Source organism: Mesoplodon densirostris, chromosome 1 (genome assembly GCF_025265405.1).
Source record: "Mesoplodon densirostris isolate mMesDen1 chromosome 1, mMesDen1 primary haplotype, whole genome shotgun sequence".
Classification (NCBI taxonomy): domain Eukaryota; kingdom Metazoa; phylum Chordata; class Mammalia; order Artiodactyla; family Ziphiidae; genus Mesoplodon; species Mesoplodon densirostris.
Genome location: NC_082661.1, coordinates 43515283 through 43527195, shown reverse-complemented (window position 1 = coordinate 43527195; position 11913 = coordinate 43515283). Strand labels below are relative to the sequence as shown.

Here is an 11913-nt window from a genome sequence, read left to right as displayed (position 1 = left end):
CTGCACGTCCAGAGCCTGTGCTGCGCAATGGGAGAGGCCACAACAGTGAGAGGTCCACGCACCGCAAAAAAAAAAAAAAAAAAAAAAAAAAAAAAAGACCTGCCAGAAGCATTTACTCTATAAGAGGGTTGGACAATTATCTAAACACTAGGCAGTCTCATGTGGAAATCTGGATTTCTACCATATTCTGGAAAATCAGAAAACTCAGTAATACTGGTTTTCATTCCCACATGATAACCTTGACGGAAGTGAAATACTGGGCTGGTTTCTTCAGACAAACCCTGCACTTCACAATTTGTCCCTATTGCGCCTTTAGGCAAATTCACTTTTTTCTTTTGGAACCTCTGATGTAGAGAAATGAAGTTCCAATCCCTGTTCTACAAGATCTATATTCAGCATAATTTGGAACAATTCCATGTGAATAATTTCTTCAATTTACAAAGAAACTGAGAACATCATTTCTCATTAAGAAAAAAATGCTCTGGTGTGCTCATAGGCCACTAATACCTCATCCAGTTTCTTGACTTACTGGGAGATTGCAAAGAAGAACAAAGGAATTAAAATGAAATTCATCCAAATGCTTCCAAAGACACACATGATAAAAAAAAAAAAAGATGGGTTATCCTTAGTCTTACATAACATAGTTAAGTCAATCTCTTGTCCCTCTACTAAAAAGGAATTTCTGTTTTGATGATGGATTTTTCTACTTAATTCTGTTAGACAAATGTCCATTGAAATTTTCATGTAGGATACTAACAGCTGGTTTAACATCTTAAATTGTTGCAAAAGCTTACTCTTTATAATTGAACTATTCTATACATAAGATAAATTTAGTGAGTTAAACTGATTGGCGTTTGATTCACTCACAGGGTCTCAATTTTAAAGATGTGGTTCTGGTGTCATTAGTATGTTAAGTTCTCAACTTACTTGCTTACAAAGTAAATAACAGAAAAGATGTCTTTCCTTAGAGACTTGTCTGCAAATTCATGTAGATAAGTTCCAGCACATTAAACAAGTGTGTTACTTTGTTAAAGGATAGTGTGGCACAGGTAAGTAACTATGAAGTCATTAAGGCTTTTCTATGCTGTGACAGTTGTGTTTACCTATAACAGACTAATGAACTTGTCAAATGTTCTTTTTTTCCTCTTGTTATTTCAGATCAGCCTTGAGTGGTATTTGACTGAAGATGTTCCAGCAGTTTTATCTCTGGAAATGGTTAGCTTCAGGGATTATCTTTTGCTGTCTCTTCACAGTCTGCTTGGGCCAATATGATGATGGTAAGGATGCTTTTACTTTGACCTTTAGAGTTAACCAGAATTTCAGTGGAATGTGAAAAACACCATAGAAATGAGTAATGCTAATTTGTAGTTCATTTTTAAAGGTTGGTGACTCTGTACAATAATTTTCCTTAATTAAAATAAACTTACAAAAATAGCATTCGATGAACTTTGCTTTTTAAGTAAGGATTGCAGTATGGTAGAAAATCCAGTGCTAGGCCTCTAAATGAACATTTACTTATACTTACTAAACAAATGCTTAATTATTATTTTAAAAATTCAATTCTATTTGCTAATCGTTGAACAAGTACAAACAGTAACCTTAGATCAAGCTTAGGAATGTAAAAGATACCAAAATTTCCTATGAGAAAAAAATCTCTGAAGGGGTCAAAAGTAGATGCCATAAGTGATTTTAGTGTTAGCACTTTAATTGGGGATTGCATTATTTCATCCCCCACTATTTTATTTAGAAAGAGTGAAAAAAATGTAAAAAACTTGGCGTTAGATTTTCTAAGTCATTTCTTAAGAGTAAATCAGTCAGTTGAGAAAGATATATTTGTCATCAAGCTCTGTAGGGACCATTTAACATGTTATATCTGCAGTGGGTCAAATGTGCCTGTCTTAGATATTTCAATATTGGAGGAATCTGTCTTTGAGTACTACATAATGAAAGTGTGGAGTATATGTATATATTATATATATACTACATAATGAAATTATATATGTAATACTTTAAGAGAAGAAAAGTGGATAAATTTTCCCAACCTAGAAGTTGAATATTCAAGAAAAATGAGTTTGTTCTTTTATTATTATTAATTTATTTATTACTTTTTATTATTTTTACTTGACATTTGTTCAGCATTCAGGGTACACAGGTGAGCAACGATCTCCTTACCCTTGTTGCCATGTTCCCTAGTTGCTCTTAGAGGCAACAAGGATTGTGAATTTTGTGTGTGTGTGCTTTGTTTGGCTAAACTGAATGATCTGAAGATAGATGGATTAATTTGACTTTTTCCCAAACAGTGTTCAAATTGTGTACATATTAAGACATTCTCAGTCCTCCATAGTTAGGATATCATGTCTCTTTGGGGATTTGCAGAATAATTTACAATAGCAGCTACTTCATAAAGTCAACAGCCTAAACCCTTGAAAAGTTCTGCTAATTAGCACAGTGTTTACTTCAAGTGCATCTGAATTTAATGTTCATGTCATTGCCATTTATGTAGATTGTGAATCTCCAGTCTAACAACAAATTTAAAAGTGCAGTAAGAAATAAATAATGTAACTGCTACTTTGAAGCAAAAATAAAAATCAGTGGAACTTAAAAGAGCATGACTTTAAGTTAAAATAATGCATTTTAAATCATGCCCCAAGAATAGATGACAAATCAGTGTGTTGGTATTTCTTTATGCCATAAGGCATTCTATTTGTATTCATATTTAGTGTTCACACTGAGAGGGACGGATTCACTGTCATTGCTCACATTAGACTTTCACAAACCCTGTACTTTTTAGCAATGCAATTTAGGTTATCAGAGGAAATCACTCCTGGTTTAACTTATAATGCTATAAATTAGTTTCTTTTTCTAATTACAGCTCTTGGTCTCTCTAAATGTGCTTGTATAGATAGCCACCAAAATAAGGTTATCAGGTCACTGTTGGCCATCGAGTAATTACTTTCTGAAGCACAGTGCAACTTCACAACTGCCAAGTTACATTTTATAGTGAGGCTGCCCCCTCACTGCGCTCATGGAAGACCTCCTTTCAGCCACAGTTAGAAAGCCTTTTCAGTTCTCTTCTGGAGATAGGTTGATCAGTACTTAGGAAGACTGAAGGGACTGGAACTGTGGCAAAGAAACAAAAATTTTCTGTAGTTTTTATAGAGATTTCTTAACTTTATATGCTTTTCAGCATTCCTTCCGTACTTGCATCCTCCAATGAGCGTGCTCCCAGATGTAATAATACATTCCCCTAGGTTGCCCTCAGGTCTTTACTTCTCTCTGGTCTTCTTCAATTAGGGACTCTGACGTCACTTTTATTTTATTGTTCATGAAAATGGTTTTCATAGTTACTACTTTTTAAAAATCCATATAAAAGTTGAGCCCACATTATGCAGGAATTAAATCAGGAGTAAGCAAAGCATGGCTAAAACACAAAATAACACTTAACTGGAATATGTGATATGAATTTCTTGAAACTACTTTTTTATCCAAATGCTTGGGGATGCAGGTATGGGTTAGATTGAAAGAAGACGATGGTGAGAATCATAATCATGATAGAAATATGAGAAAAAAAAGGAAAAATAAAAGCAGTTTTGCCATAGGTAATCCACTGGTTGGATTAGCCCTTTTGATAGTTGACAACTGATTTCCATACATAGTTAGAAGCTTCGGATAGAGGAAAATGAAGGAGAAAAAATTGAAACTACCCTAAGGCTATTAATATAACAGTTTAGGTCACTGTTATGTTAAAACATAGAATTCTCCTGGACTTGCAATTAAAAAGTTTCCTGTTTTTTTCTATGCATTTCCTTGCTTAGGCATAAGGCAGTTGGAAGGAAAAAATACTGTTTATTCAATAAAAATTTTAACCTGAAATGAAATATTCTAGTATTACCCAAATGTGTGAATCTGCTTCTAAGAAATGTATATTGCATAACTGTTATTTTCAATATTTTACAACTAATTTTTTTACTTGGGAACTTGGGCTAAATTTTGAGTCTTTTGATATTTCTCATTCAAATCGCTGGGGTAAGGTTTTAGGTTCAGTAATAAAAGTTGCAGATGGTCTATTCCTTAATGAGCATTTCATTTGTTTGATGACTACATATTTAAGCATGCATTAATAACATGAGATTGATAGTATGATATTACATTTTAAAGTCAGAATTTAGCTAACCGATAGAATATTGGAAAACATAATTGATTTGTAGTTGATAGTAGCTACCCTTTTCCCAATAAGAGAGCATTAGGACTGATATTTTAGCTTATAGTTTAATGCATTATCAATCCTGACAACTTTATTGGAATGGGAACATGTGCCCTGATCCCACATTGAGTGTGGGAGCCTGAAAAGGAGGTGCCATGGGAAGCAGAGGAAGCAAGGCTATCTGCTAAATTGTATGTTGTGTGGGATAAAAGATATAAAAAACATATTCCTTGTTCTACATATTATTCACAGTGAGGTAAAGAAACCATGTTGTCCACAGGGTTTGTGTTTTTGTTTATTTTGATTTGATTTTGAGTTCATGAATGATTGATAAATGAGAGGCAAAGGGAGGAAGAAAGGAAAATGTTATATAGTTAAGGGGTATGTTTTATTTTCATTTTTTATTATTTCCTCTGCATTTCCAAATTGCCATATCGAGTAGATATTACTTCCATGAGCAGATAGGAGAAGTATTTATTTTAAAAAAATGTATCGTAACATTATAACTAACTTGGAACCTGAGCGAGCGTTAGAGTATTAGAGGAGTTTTAAAAGGGTATGTGTGCCAATGAGTGTGTGTGTATGTGTGTGTTAGAGAGAGAGATCCCCTTGTGTGTGCAGATCATGAAAGCCAATATCAGTTTTTTTAAAGAAAGGGCTCTCCCTGGTTGCTCAAGCATTCAGCCTGGAAGACAAAACTCTTTCCTCTTGCCCTTGAGCTATTATGTAAACTAGCATATATCTATGATGTGAATGGAACCCTTATATAGCGCACAACCAGAACAACTTTCTGAAGGGATCCTGTATATAAGCTCAGAAAGCCACAAAATTTCCTTAGGCTCAGTTTCCTTATTAATGATAACAATCTGAAACTCAGTTTTATGCAGTTTCACACAGTACCTGACATATGATCAAGGTTCACTAAAATTTATTTTTGTCTTTATTGCTATTATTACTTCTAATTATTTATAAATAATTATGCTTCTTTTTATAAATTTATGTATAAAGTACAATGAGTACTTTGTGCTTTTGTGCACTATATGTACGTTCTTTCTTTATATCTCTCCAAATTTACTGAACACCTTGAAGATTTAACTTTGTTACATTATATTTTATTCTTAAAAGTATTGATGACTGTATTCTTTCCTTGGAGAGTTTACTGATTCAAATGAAACTATAAGTGAAGTTTGAGGAACATTTCCAGGTGTATTTTCATGCTTGTTAGGTAATCTAATGGAAGGTTAGGTAATCTAATCCATGGAAGGTCAGTGATGAGACACACATGTCAATCAATTAAGGGGATAGCCATGTTATAAGGTCTGAGACTAAAATCTTCTGAGGTCTGACACTAAAGCCTGGAAACTTCATTTTTAGCAAGTGCATCAACCGGTCACAAAGTAGAATGCCATTGGGTTAATACTAATTAAACTTAAAAGAGAGAGAGTCATGCAAATTATAATGTTAATAATAGCATTATAAGGAAAATATAACTGCCCAATGAGCTGAAACACTTGTGTTTCCAAGAAAGATTTTCCCCCCTTTAGATACCTTAAGAAGAAATGGTTATGTAAACTTAACAACTCTGTGAGAAGAGTTAAATTATCTTAATGGTTCATGTGTCCAGACCATGACAGACTGTCACATAGGGCACTGTTATAACAATATCCTTGCCTCATAGACTGCAATACTTTATTTGTGGGACACTCATGGTCTCCCCAGGATCATGCTGGAAATGTTTGTAAAATTTCTTATTTTTTGAGTTTGTTATTTCAAAGCTTAGTGCAGGTCATCTTCCTCTTGTTAACATTATATTTCTCTGAACATAGTACAATGAAGTAGTTTCTTTTGAGTCTGTTTCAGTTATAATTAAATTAAAGGTGATTATTGGAGACTATACCTAAGTAATTTTCAATGAACTTAATTGTCTCTGAAACTTCTCAATCCTTCATTTAAATATGATTTCTTAAGGCAGCACACATCGAGAGATATAGAGCAATATGCATGTACACACTCATACATAATAGATAACACACATTTTAGACAAAAATAAAACCACATATAGCATATATTTTATGCAAATTTTAATCTTAATATAATATGGACATCTTTCCTTCTCTACCCTTTCACTTATTCCATCTTACAGAATGTATTTTTATTCTGAGAGGTTAAATTCAAGTTTTAAGAGTAACTTTGTGTTTTCCCTACAGGCTGATTTAAAATCCTGAGTATTTGTCTTTTTTTTTTTCTTGAAGCTTTATAAGCTATAAGATTTATATAAACTGTCTGGATTGCATTATTATGGAACATTTAGAATGGTATGACAAGAAAGAGCACCTTCAATGCTTACTCCAGTAAAACTTTCCTAAACATTCTAAATTTCATCTCCAGATGAAAGCTTGTCTGTGTCCTCATTTTTAGATTGTATCCACACTTGAATTTCCTTTTTCCTCTTTCCCAAAGGTGAGTAATCTTGTGGATCCTGTAGACCCAAAATGGATTTGTTTCAGAGCAAAGGTTTGAAAAAGCATATGTCTTTTCTTGTTTTGGCAACAAGAAGTTTTTTTCACTTTTCTAGGCTCTGACCTTGGGCCTAGAAGGATTACTTCAGTAGCTTTTGTGTACTCTACTAATAGGCTCCCGTAAAGCCTATCTGTACACCCTGGAAGGCCAGAGAGCTAGAGTCCAAAAAGTAAATAAATAAACTCTGAGAAACAGAAGACCAGTTATTGTACTTAGAAGATTCTCTCTCTGCTAACACACCCACACCCACACCCATATCCCCCAAAAAGTTTACTTCCAAGGTAACTCAGAATACCTAAGTACTGATATTTCAGATACTCTCATTTGTCCCGTTGAGACAGGGAAAGAAGTAAAAGGTCTAATTCACTATCCAAGTGATACAATACAATTAATGATAACTAGTAAGGTAGATGCTTCCCTCTCTGGTTCTAACAACCTAACATTTTTGAACCCTTTGAAAAGAAAAATGCTCACATCCTAATTGTGTGAAAAGACAGAATTCATTTTAAATGTTTTTAATAGAAATTGGAATTGAACAAAAATGTAATTATAAACTTGCCTGGCTCTGAGTCATCAATGACTTATACAACTCATAATAGAATGGTTTTTCTTAGTTGGATCTTCTCCTGTTAAATCTCTGTGCTTGTTACCATCACTTCTTCACCAATTCCCTTAAGCTCTGCAATTTGGGTTTTCTCACATCTGTACTGATACTGCACTCTCTAAGGTCTCCAATGACTACTTTTTTGACAAATCTTATAATTTTCTAGCGTTTCAGCAAACAACATTATTGATCTACTCTTCTTGCAACTTTCTTTTCCTCAGTGTTCCTTTAAACTGACTTTTCTGATTGTCTATATATCAGACATCATCTTTCTCGTGAATATTCTACCTTTTTCTATTCTGTGATTTTGAAATTGCCCACTCTTGTTTATATTACCATAAGGAGTCATTCTATAATGAGCCAATTTGGATATTTTCTGACAGTTAAACAAGGTCCTCTCCTTGGTCATGTTCTATTTTCTCTAACTTCCCTTTCACAGTGCTTTCATCTAGCTGCATATCCACTGCACATACTGTCACTTTTTCTCTAGTCCACATTTTCACTTTTCTATAGAACATTTATTTGGTTTGCATTTTATTGAATATCAACTCCAGGAAAGATATTAGGGAAACAAAAATGAGGCAGTTGCTTCATTCAAGTATAAAAATGAGGTATATAGTCAGTACAATGTAATTTATATAATAATAGAATTATGTATAGCATATGTGTTTTGGGAGGATACAAATGGAAAACCTGCTAAAGAATTTGTTGTGGAAAAAGTTGGAAAATGTTTGTAGGATGAATTTTAATTTTTCAAGGTAGGGAACTGGAAATTTCAGAAAAACTGAAAAATACTCAATTGGTGTTCTGATTTAAGACGTACACAGATATCTCTGTGTAGAACTGAGGATTGCATATGCTGTTTTATGACATTGTTCAGGGAAGGTTAGATATTAAAGTGTCCAAAGGTAACAAAACAACATGTACTTGGTTGTGTTCACCATCTATCCAAGGCTTATTTATAATTTCATCTCCTTCATAGAACTCCAGTTAACATCTCTCTCTCTCTCTCTTTCTCCGATTCTTAAAAGCTATTTCTTGATTGCTTGCAGTTCTCAGTTTTTGTAATGAATTGTGTCTAATGCTTTCTTATATACTATTAAGAAGTGTTCCTACAATTTCACAGACATCATTTCTACATGTTCAACAAGTTTCTTGAAATCGTAAATCATACTCATATGTATTTTATGTGTAAACAGCCTCTCTTTTTTTTTTTTTTTTTTTTTTTTCGGTACACGGGTCTCTCACTGTTGTGGCCTCTCCCATTGCGGAGCACAGGCTCCAGACGTGCAGGCTCAGTGGCCATGGTTCATGGGCCCAGCCGCTCCACGGCATGTGAGACTTTCCCGGACCGGGGCATGAACCCATGTCCCCTGCATCGGCAGGCGGACTCTCAATCACTGCACCACCAGGGAAGCCCTAAACAGCCTCTCTTTACAATAAGCACTAACATTCATTTAGCATTTATTAACAAAGCCCTTCATATAGATTATTTTATTTAATCTTCACAAGAACTCCATGAGGTCCTTGTGATTGTCATAATGATCACATACCATTGCACTACTATTATGCCTCAGATATAGATCAGGAGACTACAGAGACACAGAAGGGTTAAGTTGCTTCCCCAGTGTGACATTACTCCCACTATTGAGTGGCAAAGCTGAAACCAACCCATTATCTCAGATCTACATGCAATAATTACATACTGTGCTATTATACTATGACATCAAAATCTTAACCTTTCCTGAAGATTTTACTCAAATTCTACTTATTCCTTGATACTAAATTATTCATTATTCTTTGATGTTGTTACTAATGATATTCATTCAGAATTAAGTGCAGAGAGGTCAGTAAAAGGGTACAAACATCTAGTTTTAAAATGAATAAGTTCTGGGGATCTAATGTACAACATGGTGACTATAATTAATAATACTGTATTGTGTATTGTATACTTGAAATTTGTTAAGAGAGTAGATCTTCAGTGTTCTCACCACATTAAAAAAAAAAGGAACTATGTGAGGTGATGGATATGTTAATTAACCTGGTTGTGGCAATCATTTTATAATGTGTAAAGTATCAAGCCATATACTGTGCACCTTAAATATGTACAGTTTTTGTTTGTCAGTTAGACCTCAATGAAGCTGGAAAAAATTAATATCCACCTTCCCCTTTATATTATGTCATATAATGAATGTTTTTATGTTTAGATTATAAATTCCTGAAGACAGAGACTGTCTAATTTACTTTTGTTTCCCTCAGCACCTGGCAGAATGACCCAGTTAGTGGCTATTTAAATAAGTAAGCCTTGTATAAAGAAAAATAGAATTGAGAGATGAAGTGTGTTTTTTAATGATATAGTAGCAAGAAGGTAAGCTTTGAGGATAGTAGTTGGAGTTCAAACAGCAATTCAAAAACATATTTAGTGAGAGTTTGATTTATACGATACTGCTCAACATTAACATAGGGACCAAAGCAATCAATAAATTACCTGTGCTATGAACGTACTACACACAGCATTCTTTTTAGCATTCTGCAGGAAAACAGAGTTTAGGTAAATTATATATAATTTTTTTTCTTTAGAAACTCAATATTTATCCCATTATAGGGCAGCATTTAGAAAAGTCTTTGTAGAAAACTCAAATTGAATCTATCCTCTCTTCAGGTGTGTTTTCTGTCTTTTTCTGATTATTAGCTGTTGTTCTGGGCATTTTGTTCAAAATTCTGGTGGATCACACTGCAGCAATTGTTCCTGACATCATTCGCTCTGTTTGAGATACTAATCTTCCCTACTCTTGTAGGATCCTATACTGCCCCTCGGGGCTGCTCAATTAGACAACTCAGTGATGACTGTTCAGCTACTCTGAGTTTATTAAGTGTCTTTATTGAATGGTTGGAATACTGATGAGAGCTGTTCAGGCTTAAACTTAGATAATGTGTGAAAAGGACGATACTAACTCAGTCATCAATACTTTATGTGGTTATATCCAGGATTTGGCCACTGTTGCTCTGCTGGATACCTAGAATGCAATTCTGATGGTATTCCCATAGGGGGAAAACTACAGCATTTTAAGGTAACATGAATAATACATTACGTTGATTATTTTTATTCATTCATTCTTCAGGTACAGTAAGCATATGTAATGTCTATTATGTACACATAAATTTTCTAACAATTATAGCTAATATTTAATGAGTTATTTCTATGTGCCAAATAGCTTACATATAGTACACACTCTCCTCTACTCACATTGTATATTTATACATAATATACATGATATATGTATCATTGCATTTCAGTTACACAAGCTTACATAGTTTTATACAAATATTTTTAAGTGGCCACTAGGTGTCAAGCCTTATTCTATGTATATAGCAAACAACAAAATAGACCAAAAAAAATCCTTATTTTTATGGGGTTTGCTTTACATTGGAGGGAGACAGAAAATAATCCAAATCACTAAGAAAATTATGTAGTATGTTAGTATGTGAAAGGGGTTATATCAAAAAATAAAGCAGGAAAAAGGGATACTTAGGGGAATACAATTTTAAATAGGAAAGTATGGGAAGAACTTACTGAGAAGTACCCTTGGAGCAAAGTTTCTAAGACGATTATGGGAAATCTCTGTAGATTCCTAGAAGAGCATTGAAAACAGAGGGAATACTGAGTGAAAGGGACTTGAGATAGGGACATGCCTAATGTATTTGAGAAACACAATTGCAAGCAAGTTATGGTGGGTGAAATGTTGAGCAGAGTGAGGGAGAGGGGACAGAGATAAGATCAGAGAGGTAGGATGGGTGGAGGAAGATTGCACAGGCCTTGTGGGCAATTGTAAGGACATTGTCTTTTTCTCTGAGTGAGAAGGAAAGCTACTGGAGTGTTTCAAGCAGAGGAGTGAAATGATTTCACACAAGTTTTAACAAAATTGCTTTGACCCTTATGTTGAGAATCATCAGTTAAGTTCAAGGTGACCAGTGGGAAACGTATTAACAATATTCCAGGCAGAAAATAAAGATAGCTTAGACCAGGTTTTCATGAGAGAAGTGGTAAAAATGGATGACTATGAATGCATTTTTAAGGTATAACCAACAGAGTTTGATGGTGTGTTGGATATAGAGAAGACGAAAAAGATAGCATTTAAAGTTTGATACCAATATATAACCATCAGGTGAGACTGAATGACTTACCTCATCAAAGGAATAAATGTGGCTAGAACTGAGCCATAAAAACATTGATCATACTGTCCAGGAAGATGAGGTAGAACCATCATCTTAGATGAGGAAGAATATTAATATATAGAGACAGTTAATGAGAAGAAAACCAGAAGAGAGTGGTTTACTAAAAACCAAAGGAAGAAGGCATCTAAAGGAGAAAGTGATCAGCTGTGTCAAGTCTGATCAAGTAAGATGAAGTATGAGAACTGATTATCGAATTAGCAATGTAGTGCTCATTCGTGGCATTGACAGGAATAGTTCGGTGCAATGTTGAAGGCGAAAGTTTGGAGTGGTTTTAAGAGAGAGTGGAGGAAGAAGAAATGCAGGGAGTTTGAAGATATATAGTTTCTTTTTTCCTTTTTTTTTTCTTTCT

At 34.2% G+C, this 11913-nt stretch overlaps 1 protein-coding gene across 17 annotated transcripts in view; it reads left to right on the top strand.

The window, feature by feature from the left end:
- Positions 1-1186: 1186 nt before the first annotated feature.
- PCDH15 (protocadherin related 15) overlaps positions 1187-11913 on the top strand; it is a 729696-nt gene continuing 718969 nt past the window's right edge. For all 17 annotated transcript variants that reach the window (XM_060118371.1, XM_060118174.1, XM_060118091.1 and 14 more), the window contains exon 1: positions 1187-1277. In XM_060118371.1, the coding sequence (XP_059974354.1) occupies positions 1187-1277 (91 nt within the window). The remainder of the gene's footprint in view (positions 1278-11913) is intronic.